This window comes from Schistocerca americana, chromosome 3, assembly GCF_021461395.2.
Source record: "Schistocerca americana isolate TAMUIC-IGC-003095 chromosome 3, iqSchAmer2.1, whole genome shotgun sequence".
Classification (NCBI taxonomy): Eukaryota; Metazoa; Arthropoda; class Insecta; order Orthoptera; family Acrididae; genus Schistocerca; species Schistocerca americana.
In genome coordinates, this window is record NC_060121.1 from 401,891,028 (window position 1) to 401,914,506 (window position 23,479).

Below are 23,479 nucleotides of genomic sequence, written 5' to 3' on the forward strand. Positions count from 1 at the left end.
GGGCAATGAATCCATACGTTGCTCTATAGATTTGAAGAAATAACTACTAAGGTAAATCTTATCAAAAGGATATTAAGAAAGTAAAATCTGTGTTAAATTATATGAGAATCCTGATAAAAAAATTTCTGACAGAGTGGAAGCAGTGGAACTACAGCTAAATACTAGTATTACTAACATAGAAAATAGAGTAACCTCTGAAAGGTCTTACAATACTACTGTACAGCGTGTTGCTTCAGCTGACGCCTTCATCGGATATCGTCAATTTTTACGTTTTCATCTACACAAACAAATTCACCCATTCGAGTTCTGGAATGATTTTGAGGACGTTTTGCCAAATGACGAAGATGAAGTAAAAGCATACATCTTCGACAGTAATAGCAATCTAAAGGCTAAAGTTCCGGTCAAGGAAGTAGAGACAGTTTTGCAAGATTCTGATGAGGAGGAGTTGATGGATGAAGGGGATAGCAATAACAATGAGGTCAAGGAACTTATTAGCTGTACTGACTTCCCACAAATTGTAAAAGCCGACGACAGTGTTATAGATAGGAATGTTGCATAGGGACGTACTTCCTCAGGGATAGAGAGTAATTTAGCTGTTGTGCAGAAAACGAAAGTAGAGGAAGTCGCCAAGTGCTTTGATTTAAAGTTGGTGGACAGGTGTGAAAAAGCAGTTAAGAATGTAGCGAATGATGACCTCGAGAAAGTTAGTGTAAATGTACTTGCAGCTGAACTAAATAACTTTAGCAGGGAACAGACTGAAAATTATTTATTAGAATGAAAATTATTTATTAGAAGACGTTTATGAGGAACCTGTTCAGACCAGAATAACTCACCCTATTATAAAAACCAACTTCTCAGGAGTGAAAGTGTGTTGTCTTCTTGATAGTGGCAGGGAAGCAAGCATTCTTTAATTGTGTTCCTAATAAGAATGAACAAACAGGCATGGAAGTAAGTGGTTTAAAAATAATAGGTGCTACTGGAAAAGTTTCTAAGACAGTACAGCTCGAATCTTTGGTAACAAATGGTATGGGTGACATCATAATAGATCGTCCTCGTTTAATTGTGATCGGTTTATGTTTGGCTATGTTAATTGGCACAGATCTCTCAAGAGAATATCAAAAAAAAGATTAATTTTCTCCAGGACCCCTTAGTATTAATCTTAACTGATTACTGGGTAGTTACAGAACCTTTCATAGGAAATTATATAGGCAGTATTAATGAAGCATGGGAACTGCCTATTAGAGTAACGAGGAATAAGTGAGGAATAAGGGATACTTACAGGAAGGTACTGAATTCAGTAATAATGGGCAAGATGCTAATGCGGAAGGGAACTATATCTCAGAAGAGATAGAGGCCAAGGTACGTATCAAATCTGACAAACAGAGAGGAAAGTGAAACTTCCTGGCAGATTAACACTGTGTGTCGGACCGAGACTCGACCTCGGGACCTCGGCCTTCGCGGGCAAGTGCTCTACCAACTGAACTACCCAAGCACTTGCCCGCGAAGGCAAACGTCCCGAGTTCGAGTCTCGGTCCGACACACAATTTTAATCAGCCAGGAAGTTTCATATCAGCGCACACTCCGCTGTGGAGAGAAAATTTCCTTTTAGAGAGGAAAGTATTAACCACTCACCATAACGTATCCTCCAATACGCCTGGTGCGGTTAAAGGGTGGGAGTGCCGTTTGAATGTAAAGCCTGGACAGGTTTCTTTCAAGAAACCCTATTAGATAAATGTTTCGAGAAAGAAAGCAGTTAAGGAAGAAATCCAACGTATGTTGGCATGGCGTGTCATTGAGCAAGCTATTAGTGAGTATAATAATCCTCTTGTTGTTGTGCCTAAGCGTGATGGAGGCGTTAGATTAGCGCTGGACGCGAGCTGACCAAATGAAATTGTAATACGAGAGAGTGATCCTCTCTAAAATATGGATGAACTGATACAAAAGTTCCGAGGGTTTATGTATCTTACGTCAATGGGCATAACTTACAGATACTGGAATTTGCCTCTGGCGAAAGAATCTCGTGAATATACAGTCTTTTTGTATGAGGGAGCGTGCTACCAATAGGAACTGTCAGATCTGGTAACTCTTTATGTAGATGATATACTGTCGGCAACTCCCACATGGGAAGAACATATCAGTCTATCAGACAGGGTGCTAGAAGCTATAGAAAAATGAGGTATCAAATTAAAGTTAGAAAAGACTGAGTGTGTAAGAGACAAAATAATATTGTTGAGCACTGAAATAAGCAGCGAAGATGTATTACCTGATCCTTCCAAACTATCAGTCACTGGAAAGTTTGAAGAGTCCAGCAGTAAAAAGCAGCTCAGGTCAATGTTCCGTTTATTCGGATTCTACTTACGTTTGGTTAAAGATCACTTGTTTTATGCAACTTGTCTGCTCCACTTATTGGAGAAGAATACCCCAAAGGTCCTACCCACGACCTTGCCGTTGGTGGGGAGGCTTGCGTGCCTCAACGATACAGATAGCCGTACCGTAGGTGCAACCACAACGAAGGGGGATATGTTGAGAGGCCAGACATACGTGTGGTTCCTGAAGAGGGGCAGTAGCCTTTTCAGTAGTTGCAGGGGCAACAGTCTGGATGATTGACTGATCTGGCCTTGTAACACTAACCAAAATGGCCTTGCTGTTCTGGTACTGCAAACGGCTGAAAGCAATGGGAAACTACAGCCGTAATTTTTCCCGACGGCATGCAGCTTTACTGTACGATTAAATGATGATGGCGTCCTCTTGGGTAAAATATTCCGGAAGTAAAATAGTCCCCCACTCGGATCTCCAGGCGGGGACTACTCAAGAGGACGTCATTATCAGGAGAAAGAAAACTGGCATTCTACGGATCGGAGAGTGGAATGTCAGATCCCTTAATCGGGCAGGTAGGTTAGAAAATTTAAAAAGGGAAATGGATCGGTTGAAGTTAGATAGAGTGGGAATTAGTGAAGTTCGGTGGCAGGAGGAACAAGACTTTTGGTCAGGTGAATACAGGGTTATAAATACAAAATCAAATAGGGGTAATGAAGGTGTAGGTTTAATAATGAATAAAATGATAGGAGTACGGGTAAGCTACTACAAACAGCATAGTGAACGCATTATTGTGGCCAAGATAGACACGATGCCCAAGCCTACTACAGTAGTACAAGTTTATATGCCAACTAGCTCTGCAGATGACGAAGAAATTGATGAAATGTATGGTGAGATAAAAGAAATTATTCAGGTACAGAAGGGAGACGAAAATTTAATAGTCATGGGTGACTGGAATTCGTCAGTAGGAAAAGGGAGAGAAGGAAACATAGTAGGTGAATATGGATTGGGGCTAAGAAATGAAAGAGGAAGCCGCCTGGTAGAATTTTCCGCAGAGCATAACTTAATCATAGCCAACACTTGGTTCAAGAACCATGAAAGAAGGTTGTATACATAGAAGAACCCTGGAGATACTAAAAGGTATCAGATAGATTATATAATGGTAAGACCGAGATTTAGGAACCAGGTTTTAAATTGTAAGACATTTCCAGGGGTAGATGTGGGCTCTGACCACAATCTATTGGTTATGAACTGTAGATTAAAACTGAAGAAACTGCAAAAAGTTGGGAATTTAAGGAAATGGGACCTGGATAAACTGAAAGAACCAGACGTTGTACAGGGTTTCAGGGAGAGCAAAAGGGAACAATTGACAGGACTGGGGGAAAGAAATACAGTAGAAGAAGAATGGGTAGCTTTGAGGGATGAAATAGTGAAGGCAGCAGAGGGTCAAATAGGTAAAAAGACGAGGGTTAGTAGAAACCCTTGGGTAACAGAAGAAATATTGAATTTAATTGATGAAAGGAGAAAATATAAAAATGCAGTAAATGAAGCAGGCAAAAAGGAATACAAACGTCTCAAAAATGAGATCGACAGGACATGCAAAATGGCTAAGCAGCGATGGCTAGAGATCAAATGTAAGGATGCAGAGGCTTATCTCAATAGGGGTAAGATAGATACTGCTTACAGGAAAATTGAAGAGACCTTTGGAGAAAGGAGAACCACTTGCATGAATATCAAGAGCTTTGATCGAAACCCAGTTCTAAGCAAAGAAGGGAAAGCAGAAAGGTGGAAGGAGTATATAGAGGGTCTATACAAGGGCGACGTAATAAAGGACAATATTATGGAAATGGAAGAGGAGGCAGATGAAGATGAAATGGGAGATATGATACTGCGTGAAGAGTTTGACAGAGCACTGAAAGACCTGAGTCGAAACAAGACTCCGGAAGTAGACTACATTCCATTAGTACTACTGACAGCCTTGGGAGAGCCAGTCCTGACAAAACTCTACCATCTGGTGAGCAAGATGTATTAGACAGGCGAAATATCCTCATACTTCAAGAAGAATGTAATAATTCCAACCCCAAAAAAAGAAAGGTGTTGACAGATGTGAAAATTACCGAACTATCAGTTTAATAAGTCACAGCTGCAAAACAGTAACGCGAATTCTTTACAGACGAATGGAAAAACTGATAGAAGCCGACCTTGGGGAAGATCAGTTTGGATTCCGTAGAAATGTTGGAACACGTGAGGCAATACTGACCCTACGACTTATCTTAGAGGAAAGATTAAGGAAAGGCAAACCTACGTTTCTAGCATTTGTAGACGTAGAGAAAGCTTTTGACAATGTTGATTGGAATACTCTCTTTCAAATTCTGAAGGTGGCAGGGGTAAAATACAGGGAGCGAATGGCTATTTACAATTTGTACAGAAAGCAGATGGCAGTTATAAGAGTCGAGGGGTATGAAAGGGAAGCAGTGGTTGGGAAGGGAGTGAGACAGGGTTGTAGCCTGTCCCCGATGTTATTCAATCTTTATATTGTGCAAGCAATAAAAGAAACAAAAGAAAAGTTAGGAGTAGGTATTAAAATCCATGGAGAAGAAATAAAAACTTTGAGGTCAGCCGATGACATTGTAATTCTGTTGGTGACAGAAAAGGACTTGGAAGAGCAGTTGAGCGGAACGGACAGTGTCTTGATAGGAGGGTATAAGATGAACATCAACAAAAGCAAAACGAGGATAATGGAATGTAGTCGAATTAAGTCGGGTGATGCTGAGGGAATTAGATTACGAAATGAGACACTTAAAGTATTAAAGGAGTTTTGCTATTTGGGGAGCAAAATAACTGATGATGGTCGAAGTAGAGAGGATATAAAATGTAGACTGGCAATGGCAAGGAAAGCATTTCTGAAGATGAAAAATTTGTTATCATCGAGTATAGATTTAAATGTCAGGAAGTCGTTTCTGAAAGTACTTGTATGGAGTGTAGCCATGTATAGAAGTGAAACGTGGACAATAAGTAGTTTAGACAAGAAGAGAATAGAAGCTTTCGAAATGTGGTGCTACCGAAGAATGCTGAAGATTAGATGGGTAGATCACATAACTAATGAGGAGGTATTGAATAGAATTGGGGAGAAGAGGAGCTTGTGGGACAACTTAACTAGAAGAAGGGATCGATTGGTAGGACATGTTCTGAGACATCGAGGGATCACCAATTTAGTACTGAAGGGCAGCGTGGAGGGTAAAGATCGTAGAGGGAGACCAAGAGATGAATACACTAAGCAGATTCAGAAAGATGTAGGCTGCAGTAGGTACTGGGAGATGAAGAAGCTTGCACAGGATAGAGTAGCATGGAGAGCTGCATCACACCAGTCTCAGGACTGAAGACCACAACAACAACAACCCAAAAGGTGTTGATTGAAGAGTGCCGGTCTGCTTTTCAAGAATTAAAAAACTGTTTGATGAGTGGTCCGCTGTTACACCATCCAGCTTTTTCGAACCCCTTTTGCATGTCAATTGATGCAAGTGGTTATGGGATTGAAGTATAGGTGTTTAAGACGGAAAAAGAATGCGACCAACAACATACACTCCTGGAAATTGAAATAAGAACACCGTGAATTCATTGTCCCAGGAAGGGGAAACTTTATTGACACATTCCTGGGGTCAGATACATCACATGATCACACTGACAGAACCACAGGCACATAGACACAGGCAACAGAGCATGCACAATGTCGGCACTATTACAGTGTATATCCACCTTTCGCAGCAATGCAGGCTGCTATTCTCCCATGGAGACGATCGTAGAGATGCTGGATGTAGTCCTGTGGAACGGCTTGCCATGCCATTTCCACCTGGCGCCTCAGTTGGACCAGCGTTCGTGCTGGACGTGCAGACCGCGTGAGACGACGCTTCATCCAGTCCCAAACATGCTCAATGGGGGACAGATCCGGAGATCTTGCTGGCCAGGGTAGTTGACTTACACCTTCTAGAGCACGTTGGGTGGCACGGGATACATGCGGACGTGCATTGTCCTGTTGGAACAGCAAGTTCCCTTGCCGGTCTAGGAATGGTAGAACGATGGGTTCGATGACGGTTTGGATGTACCGTGCACCATTCAGTGTCCCCTCGACGATCACCAGTGGTGTACGGCCAGTGTAGGAGATCGCTCCCCACACCATGATGCCGGGTGTTGGCCCTGTGTGCCTCGGTCGTATGCAGTCCTGATTGTGGCGCTCACCTGCACGGCGCCAAACACGCATACGACCATCATTGGCACCAAGGCAGAAGCGACTCTCATCGCTGAAGACGACACGTCTCCATTCGTCCCTCCATTCACGCCTGTCGCGACACCACTGGAGGCGGGCTGCACGATGTTGGGACGTGAGCGGAAGACGGCCTAACGGTGTGCGGGACCGTAGCCCAGCTTCATGGAGACGGTTGCGAATGGTCCTCGCCGATACCCCAGGAGCAACAGTGTCCCTAATTTGCTGGGAAGTGGCGGTGCGGTCCCCTACGGCACTGCGTAGGATCCTACGGTCTTGGCGTGCATCCGTGCGTCGCTGCGGTCCGGTCCCAGGTCGACGGGCACGTGCACCTTCCGCCGACCACTGGCGACAACATCGATGTACTGTGGAGACCTCACGCCCCACGTGTTGAGCAATTCGGCGGTACGTCCACCCGGCCTCCCGCATGCCCACTATACGCCCTCGCTCAAAATCCGTCAACTGCACATACGGTTCACGTCCACGCTGTCGCGGCATGCTACCAGTGTTAAAGACTGCGATGGAGCTCCGTATGCCACGGCAAACTGGCTGACACTGACGGCGGCGGTGCACAAATGCTGCGCAGCTAGCGCCATTCGACGGCCAACACCGCGGTTCCTGGTGTGTCCGCTGTGCCGTGCGTGTGATCATTGCTTGTACAGCCCTCTCGCAGTGTCCGGAGCAAGAATGGTGGGTCTGACACACCGGTGTCAATGTGTTCTTTTTTCCATTTCCAGGAGTGTATAAAACAACTGCGCTTGCGAGTCGTTCACTGCAACCTGATGAACGAAATTATGGAATTTCCGAATTAGGGGCACTGGCCATCGTGTTTAGTGTTCAAACGTTTGAGCATTATTTGTTAGGGCGCAAGGTGGTAATCCACAGCGATAACAAGGCACTTAGGTTTTTAAAAACTTGCTACTTGAGACACCCAAGACTAACCAGGTTTGCTATGTACCTTCAGCAGTTAAATATATACAAGAGAAAAACTATCTGGTAGCAGAGAGGTAGCATGAAGTGCTGAGCTATGCAAGGAATCAGAGATTCCATTAGCAGATGGGAATGATGTGAATATCTTGGCCATACATTAGCTCAAGGAAGAAAGTGCCTTGAAGAAGTACGTAAAAATTTAAGAGGGGAACCAAACGGTGATGATCAGCTTATATTAGTCAGAAGCCAGTGACGAGTCCCTAATTACCCAAAAGCACCGCAGTAATATTGTCTACATTAAGCAATTCTCCTATGAAGAAGGAAGTTAGATTCACAAGAATGAAAAATATGTTTCACATCACAACATGTGGATCTCCTGATAGATTACGTGCATCTACTATATGGACACGATGGAGCCAAGAAATGCATTGCTAAATTAAGTCAAAAAGTGATTTTCGACAACACGTATCGTAGAATAGCAAGAAGGCTAGAGCGTCCTGTGTTGTTTGTCAGAAGGTGCTTGCAGTAAATAATATAGTGCAGGGAGATATGCACAATTTAGAGCCAAGTGAACCCCTGGAATCAACGTCCAGTCGATATTTTTGTCCCCCTCCAGACATCTAAAGGAGGATGTAGCCACGTTTTTAGGAGATTGACGGTTTTAGCAAGAATGTCAAACTATATCCAATAAAGGGAGGTAACGCCAAAACAGTGGTAGACAAACTAGAAAAGGACTCTTTTGTAAAGATTTTCAGGCCTAAGAATCTCTTATCGAATAATGGCACACAACTGGAATCTGGAAAATTTAAATAAAATCTAGAAAAGGCCAGAATTCACCATATAAGGATCTCAGCGTATTTTTCACAAGGAAATATGAGAAACAGGTTTATGTCTGTGTTAAAATGATTGTGTAGAATTTACTGTGCTAGGATACATTCGACTTCTGCCGATCATATCAACAATCGGAAGCACGATGGAACAGGTTTTGCTCCTTGTGAACTAATGTTTGATCAGGAAACCCATAACATCCTTTCAAACATGGGTGATTTCCCAAGCCCTATCTCACAGTTCTATAGATGAAAAGAGTACACAGGCTAGGACAAACATACGTAAAAGAGCCTTGGACAGAAAAAGAAGGCATGACGCAAAATCTTCCCCCACTAGTTTTAGCATTGGTAAACTAGTGTTAGTCAAAACTAAAGCGAAATCTAAGAAAGTTTCAGCGGAAACAAAGAAGTTTATGCATGCTTATCAAGGAGCATTCAGGATAATAGGTAAGCCTTATGCAGACACATACCCTCTGGAGTATCCGAAAAGTAAGGAAGAACTAAGTTATGAATTGTTGTTGATCTGAAGCGTTTTAAATGCAACAGTAACTAGATTCTGTAGGGAGTGTGCCACTCTTCGGTGGATACTGTGCGGTCCGAGCTAGACGAAACTTTATTTCTATCTCAACTTTCACTGTCTTCTTCTGTTCTGTCTATATTAAGCAAGGAATGTATGTCATCATATTGCACTATGGTATTAGTTTGTAATGTTTTCCTAGGGAGTAAGAATGATTCTCAAAAGTGACCATACTCAAATGATGCCTTATGAGCGAACATGAGAGGTAGTGTCCAGTAGTAAATTCTAAGTGTTAAAATAACAGTCGTAACTTTTGAGCAACAATGATAGAAAATCATGGCTGAGGTAAATAAATGAAAAATGAGGTCAACAAAAAGGATTAGTAACAGTAAAATACAAATACTTTTCATTAAGAGAATATGGTGCCACTAGAGACAAGCCAGAGTGTTTTGATATTAATTAAAGGAGATGCGTGGAAGTGGTTTGAGCATCACTCCAAAAATATATGTAAGTAGTGAAGTCAGTAGGCTGACGAAAGTAAAAGGAGGAAAGAAGCGTCGAAGTAAATGGATAAACGAAAATAGAGAGAAATATCCGTGATGAAGTCAGAATTATAGAAGGAAAATAGAATATGGAATGTGTTTTGTCTTTCCTTAGATGTAAGTTGAGAACAGAAGCTTAGGCTATATTATGTGTTTCTCATGGACATGGAGGCTTCATGAAAGGCAGCCCACAAGCTGCAACCAAGCAAGGATGACACGATATTCGCGGATTCCACCCCTTTCCCTTTCGTAATAGAATATCATGAACAAAGGCAAACACAGTGACTTACCACCCTCTACCTTAAATGTTTTAGTGAAAGTGGTTTGTACGGACTCTCACATCGGTGCCTACGATTGTGATTAAATGAGTGGGTACTGAAAGGTGAAAGGTTTTTCTGTGTTTCTCTTTCACATATTTCGCATAGCATGCATTATGAGTATGGGGTTATTTTTGTAGGTGTAGTAATAGGCAAAATTTTGTCAAAATTAGTTTCATTCAAAAGAGGTCAGCAGTAGTATCATCATTTGTATCTAATATTTAAATTTATTCAAAAATAAATTTTTTCACAAAAATAAATAGTGGGTGATGTGGGGAAACAAACGCTGTATCATTGTAAGAGATACAGAGCCGAGCGAGTGTGCCGGAATTTCATCACAATGCGCCTGTGCATAGCATACAAGGTATTGGGTCATAATCTAAGAGCGAAATTAAACATTCAAATAGCTTTTCCTAACTTTGTCAGTATATGCTTTAGTATATTGGTATTAAAATTGTTAAATCTCAGAATGATCAGATGAATAAGTTTTGCCAAATTTGTTGTTTTAAGAAAAAATAATTGGTGTTAAATAACGAATCCAGAAACCTTAAAGTTGTTCAGAATGTCTGGCGCTGCAGTCCGGAACCGCGGGACTGCTACGGTCGCAGGTTCGAATCCTGCCTCGGGCATGGGTGTGTGTGATGTCCTTAGGTTAGTTAGGTTTAAGTAGTTCTAAGTTCTAGGGGACTTATGACCTAAAATGTTGAGTCCCATAGTGCTCAGAGCCATTTGAACCATTTTTTTTGTTCAGAATGTGCAAATGTATGTCAGAATCAAAAGTTACAAGTCTCAACTTGATCGGTGCAATATTTTGGCCAAATTCGGAGTTTTAACGAAAATTTTAAGGCGCTAAATATTAGATTCAGAAAGATGAAAATTCGTATGTAGCTCAGTTTCATATAAAAACATTAACTATGTCACTCCATGATGTACCTCTATTAAGTTTAAAGTTACTTACTAAAAACGAAAAATGGAACATAAACATCCCTCTTTATAACAGATTAACTATCATTTGTAAGTGTTATAGTATGTTCTACTCGTAATTATAGCACTTGATTACTTTAAGGAAATAATACAACTGCACCAAGTACCAAGACTTCAACGTAATTAACAATCAATACAATGACTTTTAAAGAGGTAGTTCACAGCACATGTTCTGTTGTTGGTTCCGTTCTAAAAAATGTAGCCGGCAAAGCAGTTGAGCAGAAACGTTTTCAGTCACTAAAGTCAACTTAACTACATTTATATACAAATTCTGAAGATAGTATATCTTAACACAACAGAGTTATTAAATAATACGTGTCTGAGAAAGATTCTGCCTGCAGTGGTCGACACCAGACGTTCCGTTCAGCGGTCCGCTGCGCCCATATATGAATACGGCCAGAGAGGCAGTGAGAGGAGACACTTCGCACCGAGCTATCAATCTGTCCACGTCAGTCAACGCCGGCATAAGCGCTGCCTCGGATGATGTCAGAGCTAGGCACCTACGAAAGGCACGTTTTCTGTAAAAGTGAACTCGCGAGGACTGTACATCGTCCTGGATAGCATAGGCTTCACGGAAGTAACTGCTTCTGTGCCGCCCGCAACGTCGAAGAAACGCGTGACAGGTGGTAAGATTGTTTTCCACTTATGAGGTGAGCAATTAACTTTGATCATTAGAAGTCAGGGCGATAGACCATTTTACTTGGAGCTTACCGCAGAGGCCGCCTCTGAATTGTTAAAAGTCAGAGCTGATGGTGGGATTATTATAATTATGAAGAATATTATTATGTTTGTGCGTGTGAACTTTTACTGAATACATTAATCAGCTGGAATTCAAAACTTTTATTTATGGTCATAGTTTCTGCTCCCGCTGAATAAATACCTAGTAGGAACATTTTCTTTCAGTGAGCGCAAGAAGAATGTGGACTTTCAGACTGGAAATTACGGTCAGTATGTTCTCCATCACTTTCTGGCTAACTGCAAAAATAGTTTTCAGGCTCTTATATAAACGAAGACGAACATGTTTCATATTTAACTCGCAGCTCCATCCAATGTGTTAGAGGACGATCCGTTTGGCTCACAGAAAGCTAAAGCATCAGAAAGGGAGATTTGACGCTGCACTTAATAACGGAAGCAAGGCTGAAGAAAAATCAAGACACACTCATAACATTTGTGGCCCCAGGAAAAGAGTTGGAAAATATAAAATGGTGTAAGATGTTCAAAATTCTGGGAAAAACAGGAGTCAGCTAGAGAGAGAGATGGGTAACATACAACATGAACAAGAACCAAGAGGGAAAAATCAGACTGGAACGCCAAGAACGAAGTGCTTAGATTACAGAGAGTGTAAGACGGGGATGCAGTGTTTCGTCTCTACTGTTCAATCCATACATCGAAGAAGCAATGACGGAAATTAAAGAAAGGTTCGAGAGTGTGATTAAAATTCAGGGTGAAGCAGTATCAATCATAAGATTCACTGATGACATTACTGTCCTTTGTGGGGGTGAAGCACACTTACAGGGTCTGTTGAACTGAATGAACAATCCATGAATAAAGAATATCGACGGAGAGTGAACTGTAGAAAGGCGAAAGTAATGAGAAGCAGGAGAAATGGGAATAGCAATAAACTTAACTTTAAAATAGGTGATCATGATTTAGAAAAGGTTAAGGAATACTGTCACCTTAACAGCAGAATAAATTTGTTAGGGCGGAAAAAGCTGACTAGCACAAGCAAAGAGGGTATTCTGGCCAAAAGGGATCTCCTAGTATCGAGCATACGTCTTGATTTGAGGAAGATATTTTTGAGAGTGTACTTTTCTGTATGGTAGTGAATCATGGACTGTCGGGAAACCAGAAAACAAGAGAATCAAAGCGTTGTGAATGTGGTGCTAAGCAAGAATGTTGAAACTTAGGTGGATTGATAAAGTCAGATTGCAAGTGCTACTCTGAGATGACGAGGTTCATGCACGAGAGGAATTCATGGTAGGCCACATTAAACCAGTCAGCTGGCTGACGAACCAAAAAAATCAAAACTGTAACAAACAGCCAGATACATCATCATGTTGTGGCAAAAATGTGACAGACTGCTCCATACGCTGATATAGCGACTGCCATTGCCCGAGATAAGATAAGGTAGGGCAGTGTTCGTCAGCTAACATAAGTTGTCTAATTTCCCTTAAAATTTATAGGATATCTCTATTGGGGCAATGATGATCAACTTAAAGGCTGGGGTAATGATTGTCACTTTACATTTTTAGTGTCATTACCTTGAATGCAAATGGGACAATGATGATCACTTTTGTGATGGAGTAATGATGGTCAGTTTACAGTACTGGGCAATGATGATTAGTTAACAGGATGGGGCTGTGATTGTCAGTTGGCATGGTGACTACCTCTATCCCCAACACAAGGTTTATACAAAAGGGGTAGGCAATGATGGTCAGTTTATTGGATGAGACAATGACACTCACTTTAAAGGATTGGGCAATGATAGTAAGTATAAATTGTGACTACCATTACCCCCGAATACTACTGAATGGAGCAACGATGGTCAGTTTTATGGAGATCACCATTATCCCCAAACGTTACTGGGTGGAGGAATAATGGTTTCTTTAGAGGTGGGTCAATGAAGATCAGTTTTCAAGGTGTCTACCTTTCCCCTGAATACTACTACGGAGCAGAGATGTTCAGTTAACAGGGTGATTGCCGCTACAGCCACATATGCACCACTGGTACAGGAAATTGTAACAAACTGCTGCTTGACCAGTGTAGCATTAAACTGTAAGAATTTGTTCCAGTCATAACTAGATAGCAATAAAGTGATCCATACATCGACATTTTATAGCAAAATTGCAAAAAAAGGCCCTTTACATTGTAATGTTACAGCAAATTTGCAACAAATAAGCCCTGTTGTAGAACAGTTGTTACAAATTGGCCCATAAATCTCCACTGTTCCATGAAAATGTAAAAAATTGCCCCATACGTCACCAACTAAGCAAGTTGTGAGCTATTCTGGCGAGGTGTGTCTTGTTTCAACAAGCCAAATCAGTTAATGAGCAGTCTGAAACTTCTGAAAGTCATTAAGGGAAGAACTGTGCCAACAACACCAAAACACTACAACAAGGTGAGAGTAAGTGATGACTAAGCATACATTACCACAAGTAAGGCTACGATTGAAATATCAACACCGTTTGCGTATTTTGATACATATTACAGACTAGCAGACATGAAACGAACTTCCTTCTTTGTGTGAAACCTTGTTCATCGTTTCATTTGACCATTTTGTATGTTATCATTTCTATTTGGAGCTTTACGATTAGATCTGTTATTACGTAGTACTTGATTATGGAAGGGAAAAGATGAAGAGTCTGTAAACATTTTAGAGAGCCTTGACATCATAGTGCTGTTCGGTAAATGTCGCAACATCCCTAAAACTTTCTTTTGTAATAGCGCCATTTAGGTCTAAAATGAAATGTCAGCTGCCTGCTTAGAGTGTTATTTTTAGACACCTGTGTTTTGTACAGTTATAGAAAGTTACCTTTACAGTGAGTGGTGAAATTTACTGATGAGGCAGTATAGTATTGACAGAAGCGTTTTTTCTAGTGAGATATAAAACTGTGACAGACGGAGACAAAATATACTTGTGAGGCCGAGTTTTATGAGCTTATGTATGTTTTAGATTGGAAATACTGTAAGTTACATTCATTATTTAGTGTTTCATCTTTGTGTACACATTTGAGATGATAGGTTCAGCATACCTTTGAACATGATGCAAAATTCAGACATATTCTATGTATTGTGTTCATGTGTGTGTGTGTGTGTGTGTGTGTGTGTGTGTGTGTGTGTGAGAGAGAGAGAGAGAGAGAGAGAGAGAGAGAGAGAGAGAGAAAGAGAGAGAGAGAGAGAGCACATGTGTGTGAGTGCATGCATCTGTTGTTGACGAGGAAGCTTACTTATTTTAGACAAGGAAATGCTGTATGTTAGACTCTTTAGATAACCGGATGGTAAACGTTTTGTACTGCAAGATAAGATGGGGTTTAGTGTAATATTTGGCAGTGTCAGCAGAAGATGTAAAATGTTCCGTACTGCAAGGTAAAGTTAAAACCCTAGCATAGAGTCGCCACAGTGTCTAGGTTACTCTGTAAAGAAATATTTTCTTTGTTACTAGTGTCTGTTTATTTCAACACAACTTACAGTGAAGTGTGGCGCTTCGAACATCACGTAAACAGAGACTATGTGGGATTCAACGTGAATGAAACAAAATGAGATACGGTGAAGGAATACCAGCGTCAGAATCCCAAACAAGATGTAGACACAGAAATAGAATATAATGAAAGTGAAAGACTAGGAGTTCAGTAAGGTAACAACTTCACTATTTGCAGGATACAGATGTAACTGAATGATAAACAGAGTGGATAAAATCGATATTTCGGAAATTGTATTTCTAAATTTGTCTTGAGTTTATATTTGACTCTCCATCCACAAACACGGGGGTGTGAGACCGGTATCTCCAATTCTGAGGCGGCACTGGATCATAAAGCAAAATAAAGGCTGCCGTACCTCGACGATGAGAGCAGTAGACAATATGCACATGAAGCTAGTATGGTATAAGAATGCGGCAGAATATCGCTAGTGCTGAACCCCTGCTATTACCTTTGCAGTTAATTAGCATCCTGAACGAAAAAAGCCCGCTGCGTGAAAGTGACTAATGAAGCAGCACACGAAGAACAGGCAGCTAGCAACAATGGACAAGTCAGAAACGAGGTACCTGTGCACAAGCGAGGTTCACCTTAGCTCGTATTGGTAAACTCCTAGAGAGATGTTCGGCACTAATACTATAGGGAATCAACTTCCAGATCTGCATTTACATGCCGAGCGGTCTAAGGCGCTGCAGTCATGGACTGTTCGGCTGGTAACAGCGGTGGTTCGATTCCTCCCTCGGGCCTGGGTGTGATAAGATTTCACACACAATTGAACATTTTTTTGCATTTACATATGCATGTTCCGATTCAACCCCTCCCCCCCCCCCCCCCCCCCGTCAGGCTCCACACACACACGAATGGTTCAAAATGGTTCAAATGGCTCTGAGCATTATGGGACTCAACTGCTGTGGTCATAAGCCCCTAGAACTTAGAACTACTTAAACCTAACTAACCTAAGGACATCACACACATCCATGCCCGAGGCAGGATTCGAACCTGCGACCGTAGCGGTCGTGCGGTTCCAGACTGTAGCGCCTTTAACCGCTCGGCCACTCCGGCCAGCTGCACACGAATGGTACATGGGTTGTATGGTTATCACAAAAATATTTGGCCTGTCTTATATACAGTATGAGTCAAAACATACTCCGGAAAGGTCAGTGTATGAAATAGGTACTACAAAACAGCTTCAGAGAATGTGTTGATCCTGTCTGTGAAACGAGACTTAAAAATTCAGGTAATATTTGCACTTTTAAAAATACACTGATACACGTTAATCAATAAAAGTCATGACACTACAATTTGACAGCTATACTTATCTGTGTTTTAAGACAACTTACTGTCTGTAAGGTCACCGTCCTCTCACATTTCCCGTTCACAAGCACGTATCCAGTCTGGCATCTTTCAGGCAAATCAAACACTGTGTGGCTTACTTTTATCGTGGCCTGGACAGGTGTTGCTGATATCACGTCTCCGTCTAGTCCGTCTGTGGTGGCCACTAGAAGCACGAACAACAGCCAGCGGTACGGCCGCATCGTCTTGTTTCACAGCCGTTCGGCACACTGGACTCTATCAGCTGTGGAGGGCCAACACAGCGGTAAACCGGTCGAACCAGTTTACAAAGACGAAAGCGTCTCGAGGTCACAAACCTATTCTCTAGTGAATTAAAATAACAGAGAACTGCGAAAGAGATTTCGTTGCAGGAGATACCTTGACAGCTTCCAATCTAGACCACGCATATGTGGAAAAAGTGTTAAATATTTATTTCACCGTTTCCGAAGTGGCTACTGATCCGATATTCACATATACAAGGGCTTTCGCGGAATTTCCGTCTGTTTAGTGTGACGTCCCCTCTCCGCCGCGTGCTGATGTTGTCGACACCGTGGAGCTGTTACTGATACAGCTCGGTCGGTGGAGTCAAGACGCGATGCGCGATGATGCATGTCTCCGACGGTTAACGAGAGACAAGATCTGAAAAAGCTCTTAAGAAATCGTTCCTCACGTAATGATTAAAGTTTGATTGCAAGTCCGTACAGTTGTCTTATTAATGCAAACTGCGCACACTGATTGCCTCTTATGGTTTGAAGTTGAATTATTATGTGCCCGGTTAACACTTTAGTGCAGTAATTGATGAATCTTCCCTCGTGCGCATCGTCCACATCACCAAAAGCGAGGAAAAAGTTCAATTGCAGATCGTATGGATCCTTGTTTGTTCGTTGCTAAGTAAAATTGTTCGCTCTATATGACGCGAGATCCACAGATACTCTTTAACAATGTCTTAATTATATTGCGTCGTAATATTATGTATGTCCAAACCTTCCATGTCACAACTAACAGTCCACGAATTTACTTCCAAGTTAAATAGTCACTGTTCATTGACTTTTGATGAGTAATTACCAAATATTCTACATCTACATCTACATTTATACCCCGCAAGCCACTCAACGGTGTGTGGCGGAGGGCACTTTACGTGCCACTGTCATTACCTCCCTTTTCTGTTCCAGTCGCGTATGGTTCACGGGAAGAACGACTGTCTGAAAGCCTCCGTGCGCGCTCGAATCTCTCTAATTTTACATTCGTGATCTCCTCAGGAGGTATAAGTAGGGGGAAGCAATATATTCGATATCTCATCCAGAAACGCATCCCTTGCGAGCAAGCTACACCGCGATGCAGAGCGCCTTTCTTGCAGAATCTGCCACTTGAGTTTGCTAAACATCTCCGTAACGCTACCACGGTTACCAAATAACCCTGTGACGAAACGCGCCGCTCTTCTTTGGATCTTCTCTATCTCCTCCGTCAACCCGATCTGGTACGGATCCCACACTGATGAGCAATACTCAAGTATAGGTCGAACGAGTGCTTTGTAAGCCACCTCCTTTGTTGATTGACTACATTTTCTAAGGACTCTCCCAATGAATCTCAACCTAGTACCCGCCTTACCAACAATTAATTTTATATGATCATTCCACTTCAAATCGTTCCGCACGCATACTCCCAGACATTTTACAGAAGTAACTGCCACCAGTGTTTGTTCCGCTATCATGTAATCATATAATAAAGGATCCTTCTTTCTATGTAATCGCAATACATTACATTTGTCTATGTTAATGGTCAGTTGCCACTCCCTGCACCAAGTGTCTACCCGCTGCAGATCCCCCTGCATTTCGCTGCAACTTCTTTGTATACTACAGCATCATCCGCGAAAAGCTGCATGGAACTTCCGACACTATCTACTAGGTCATTTATATATATTGTGAAAAGCAATGGTCCCATAACACTCCCTTGTGACACGCCATAGGTTACTTTAACGTTTGTAGACGTCTCTTCATTGATAACAACATGCTGTGTTCTGTTTGCTAAAAATTCTTCAATCCAGCAACGCAGCTGGTCTGATATTCCGTAGGCTCTTACTTTGTTTATCAGGCGACAGTGCGGAACAGTATCGAACGCCTTCCGTAAGTCAAGGAAAATAGCATCTACCTGGGAGCCTGTATCTAATATTTTCTGGGTCTCATGAACAAATAAAGCGAGTTGGGTCTCACACGATCGCTGTTTCCGGAATCCAAGTTGATTCCTACAGAGTAGATTCTGCGTTTCCAAAAACGACATGATACTCGAGCAAAAAACTTGTTCTAAAATTCTACAACAGATCGACGTCAGAGATATAGGTCTATAATTTTGCGCATCTGCTCGACGAACGTTCTTGAAGACTGGGACTACCTGTGCTCTTTTCCAATCATTTGGAACCTTCCGTTCCTCTAGAGACTTGCGGTACACGGCTGTTAGAAGGGGGGCAAGTTCTTTCGCGTACTCTGTGTAGAATCGAAGTGGTATCCCGTCAGTCCAGTGGACTTTGTTGAGTGAATCCAGTTGCTTTTCTATTCCTTGGACACTCATTTCGATGTCAGCCATTTTTTCGAATGTGCGAGGAATTAGAGAAGGAACCGCAGTGCGGTCTTCCTCTGCGAAACGGCTTTGGAAAAAGGTGTTTAGTATTTCAGCTTTACGCGTGTCATCCTCTGTTTCAATGCCATCATCATCCCGGAGTGTCTGGATATGCTGTTTCGAGCCACTTACTGATTTAACGTAAGACCAGAACTTCCTACGATTTTCTGTCAAATCGGTAAGTAGAATTTTACTTTCGAATTCACTGAACGCTTCACGCATAGCCCTCCTTACGCTAACTTTGATATCGTTCAGCTTCTGTTTGTCTGAGAGGTTTTGGCTGCGTTTAAACTTGGAGTGAAGCTCTCTTTGCTTTCGCAGTAGTTTCCTAACTTTGTTGTTGTACCACGGTGGGTTTTTCCCGTCCCTCACAGTTTTACTCGGCACGTACCTGTCAAAAACGCATTTTACGATTGCCTTGAACTTTTTCCATAAACACTCAACATTGTCAGTGTCGGAACAGAAATTTTCGTTTTGATCTGTTAGGTAGCCTGAAATCTGCCTTCTATTACTCTTGCTAAACAGATAAACCTTCCTCCCTTTTTTTATATTCCTACTAACTTCCATATTAAGGGATGCTGCAACGGCCTTATGATCACTGATTCCCTGTTCTGTACATACAGAGTCGAAAAGTTCGGGTCTGTTTGTTATCAGTAGGTCCAAGATGTTATCTCCACGAGTCGGTTCTCTGTTTAATTGCTCGAGGTAATTTTCGGATAGTGCACACAGTATAATGTCACTCGATGCTCTGTCCCTACTACCCGTCCTAAACATCTGAGTGTCCCAGTCTATATCTGGTAAATTGAAATCTCCACCTAAGACTATAACATGCTGAGAAAATTTATGTGAAATGTATTCCAAATTTTCTCTCAGTTGTTCTGCCACTAATGCTGCTGAGTCGGGAGGTCGGTAAAAGGAGCCAATTATTAACCTAGCTCGGTTGTTGAGTGTAACCTCCACCCATAATAATTCACAGGAACTATCCACTTCTACTTCACTACAGGATAAACTACTACTAACAGCGACAAACACGCCACCACCGGTTGCATGCAATCTATCCTTTCTAAACACCGTCTGTGCCTTTGTAAAAATTTCGGCAGAATTTATCTCTGGCTTCAGCCACCTTTCTGTACCTATAACGATTTCAGCTTCTGTGCTTTCTATCAGCGCTTGAAGTTCCGGTACTTTACCAATGCAGCTTCGACAGTTTACAATTACAATACCGATTGCTGCTTGGTCCCCGCATGTCCTGACTTTGCCCCGCACCCTTTGAGGCTGTTGCCCTTTCTGTACTTGCCCGAGGCCATCTAACCTAAAAAACCGGCCAGTCCACGCAACACAACCCCTGCTACCCGTGTAGCCGCTTGCAGCGTGTAGTGGACTCCTGACCTATCCAGCGGAACCCGAAACCCCACCACCCTATGGCGCGTTCATAGAATGATGGAGGTGATACGTTGAATTTCCGCTTTTGGTGAACAATTTTATTGTTCCTTTTCGCTAAATACTTTATAAACATCACGCCACAAGCACTCACGGCTAATTAGTACTGGCAGTTCTGTTAGTTTCAAGTATCGTTACAATTACGACAGCTTTAACTCTCAGCGTAATTGTATCTTCTTCATGTACTCGTGTCAATGTCTCCTACTCGAGACTAAACGTGTATTATAGTCTTTCGAAACTTTGTCCATTCCTTTCTATAAGTTCACTTATATGAATTTTGAGTCCTATATTGCCTACTTCCGTTAATACAGTCCAACAACTCGCTATACAAAGTCACCATACTATCTCGGTTAAAGTCTCTAGTCTGAATATCATTTCACAAAATCCGTGCGTCACGCTCAACTATGGCAAGAGCTGCTCTCGTATGACTTGATAGCACGATAGCTTGCAAGCGACTTACTTTTTTCCGTGAAGAGTATTGTAGACGCATTGAATTTCTTCGCTGCGTTTACAACTCTCTTCCACATAAAAGTTATCCCTGACCGACATTTCTTTGGACTTAACTTTCATGGTATTAATTTGCAATTATTACTTAGATGTTTGGCAAATAACTAAAGATGACCTTTCTTTCTTCTTCCTTTCTAGCAAAACACACTCTGTAATGCTTAATGTTGATGTTTATCAAGACTTTCGGGTGTTATGCCATCGGCGAAGTTGTCGTACCTGTCAGGATAACTTTTCCCTACTTTACGTCTTGATGGTCTTTCCTAATTGGGTTTTGGTGTTCATTAAGGTGTTACATTAGCTTCAAATACGAGTGTTTGTAATTTAATAGCGGCAATTATTTTTGTACAACATTTACAAGATAGGCACGTCTTAAAGTGTTTATGTCCTTTGGAGCCGGCCGAAGTGGCCGTGCTGTTAAAGGCGCTGCAGTCTGGAACCGCAAGACCGCTACGGTCGCAGGTTCGAATCCTGCCTCGGGCATGGATGTTTGTGATGTCCTTAGGTTAGTTAGGTTTAACTAGTTCTAAGTTCTAGGGGACTAATGACCTCAGCAGTTGAGTCCCATAGTGCTCAGAGCCATTTGAACCATTTTTTTGTCCTTTGGAGTAATCAACAGCACTGTGTGTAGCATGTTTCCAACGATGTGGAGATCGTGAGATGCCCGCAGCAGAGCCAGTTGTGTTGACAGTTCGAAAAGAGAAGTCTGTGGCCTCACATAACTCTTTAGCACTTCTCAAACGAATTCGAGGAAGTGCATCCCTCTTCTTGGGAATCAAGCTGAAGTGACAAGAGCTTAAGTTTCGGAAGTGAGGCGGCTAGTACAGCAGTTCCCAGTGCTTTCTATCGCACAAATCATTCACATTTGCGACATATGATCCCTGAGCATTGTGCTGCAAAATTATGTGTGTGTCCTGTAGAAAGCGTCACGGCTTTTTGCTCTAAGCTGTTCATTTTTGGAATACAGAGTACGATCAGCTTGCTAAATGAAGTGGCGGTACTTTCCACAGAATCTGAACATCATTTTGCAGGACAATGTTCTGGTGAATATGGCGCATTTTGACAATGATTTGTTCCGTCGATGGAGGTGGTAAGTGCTGTAGCAACCACGGCAGTCCCCGGGGGTATATTCATGCGAGTAAAACTGGATTCTAAGACGGAAGAAGCACTTCGTGGCATTCAATTCAAAACTGTTAATCAGATTCGTTGGGCAATAGACCGCTCCATTCACGATCAACACAACTGGCGCTGTTAAGGGTACCCTACAACATACGCATCACTGTAAACGGGCTATACAAAACGTGTCCTTAGTCTGTATAATTTGTAAATAAATATTTGCCACCATTGAACTTTCAATTCTCACCACTTACTACAGTATTTAAATACCATTTGCTGCGAAAATCTGAAGATCTAAGGCTTTGTATTACAGCCGCACACAACTGAAACTTAGACTGGGGCATGACGGTGATACACTATCATCTCTAATGAGCACTCCAGTTGGGAAACCTGCAGAATGTAAAATCAGTTTGGCAATTCAGTTCTTATTTTACTCAAAATTGTTCACATTCATTGCAAAATTTAAGTTGTATAAGAATGGAAAATGATTTGGAAGATTATTTACCTCAAAGATATCATTTATGTAGTGGCAGACATGACGTATGACAGACTTCCTCACCGGAAAACGCTCAGCGAGTGGTATACAGTCGAAGTATTACGAAACAAAGGAGGTATGCGGGTGTAGGTCGTATCAGGAAGATTCCTACTTCGACGTTGCAGAGGTGTACGATAGTCCGCTTGCAGTCAGCTGAGTCAGGCTTCTTCATTAGTCAGTTTCGAAGGATAACAGGCTGTTGGGCACAATTCGGTATGATATTACGAACTGTAAAAGTCGAATAGGAAATGAATTATTTTCCTGAAAATTTCTGCGATGTTCGCACTCGTAACTACCTCCCTCAAAAATGGTTCAAATGGCTCTGAGCACTATGGAACTTCTGAGGTCATCAGTCCCCTAGAACTTAGAACTACTTAAACCTAACTAACCTGAGGACATCACACACATCCATGCCCGAGGCAGGATTCGAACCTGCGAGCGTAGTGGTCTCGCAGCTCCAGACTGTAGCGCCTAGAACCGCTTGGCCACTCCGGCCAGCAACTACCTCCCTCCTCACCATCTATAACTACCGTGTTTCACCAAGTACCATTTTTTAATAGCAGCATCACAACCATCCAGGTTAGACACATGTATAACAAAAGGTAAATTCTGAACAAGTGAGTACAGTCACGAGCAGTTGGACGAGAGGATTATTTACTTGGTTCAAATGACCGTCTTCTCTCATAACAACGTGTCAAGCCAAGTTAGTGCATTATCCACGGTGAAAGCGGCCAATAAAACTGCCGGAGCACTCGTAACGAGTGACCTGTTGTTTTTATTGCAACGGGCAGTATACAAGAGAGATTCAAATCCTGTTGTTGTGGCTGTTCTCACTGTTGTGTAAATAAACGTGGTTTATGAAGTGACAGTAACGGATAAGCATTGGCTGGTGGATGGAAGAGGTTTTGTAGCAGAGGCAATCAACTGACAGCCAGTGTACGCTGGAAGAAGCACATCAGGTGTTTACTGAGAGGTTGATGGAATTAAACATCAGTAGCAGGCCATGGGGGCGGGGTCAACGACCCAGCAGAAAAAAGGCGAATGACAATGTA

At 42.1% G+C, this 23,479-nt stretch overlaps 1 protein-coding gene across 2 annotated transcripts in view; it reads right to left on the reverse strand.

Annotated features, from left to right (window-relative positions):
* Positions 1-16,449, reverse strand: part of LOC124605855 — a 118,798-nt gene extending 102,349 nt beyond the window's left edge. For both annotated transcript variants that reach the window (XR_006978685.1, XM_047137790.1), the window contains exon 1: positions 16,228-16,449. Coding sequence is in view for 1 of the 2 variants with exons in the window: in XM_047137790.1 (XP_046993746.1) it covers positions 16,228-16,422 (195 nt within the window). In the remaining variant the exon portion in view is untranslated. The remainder of the gene's footprint in view (positions 1-16,227) is intronic.
* Between the last annotated feature and the right edge of the window lie 7,030 nt (positions 16,450-23,479).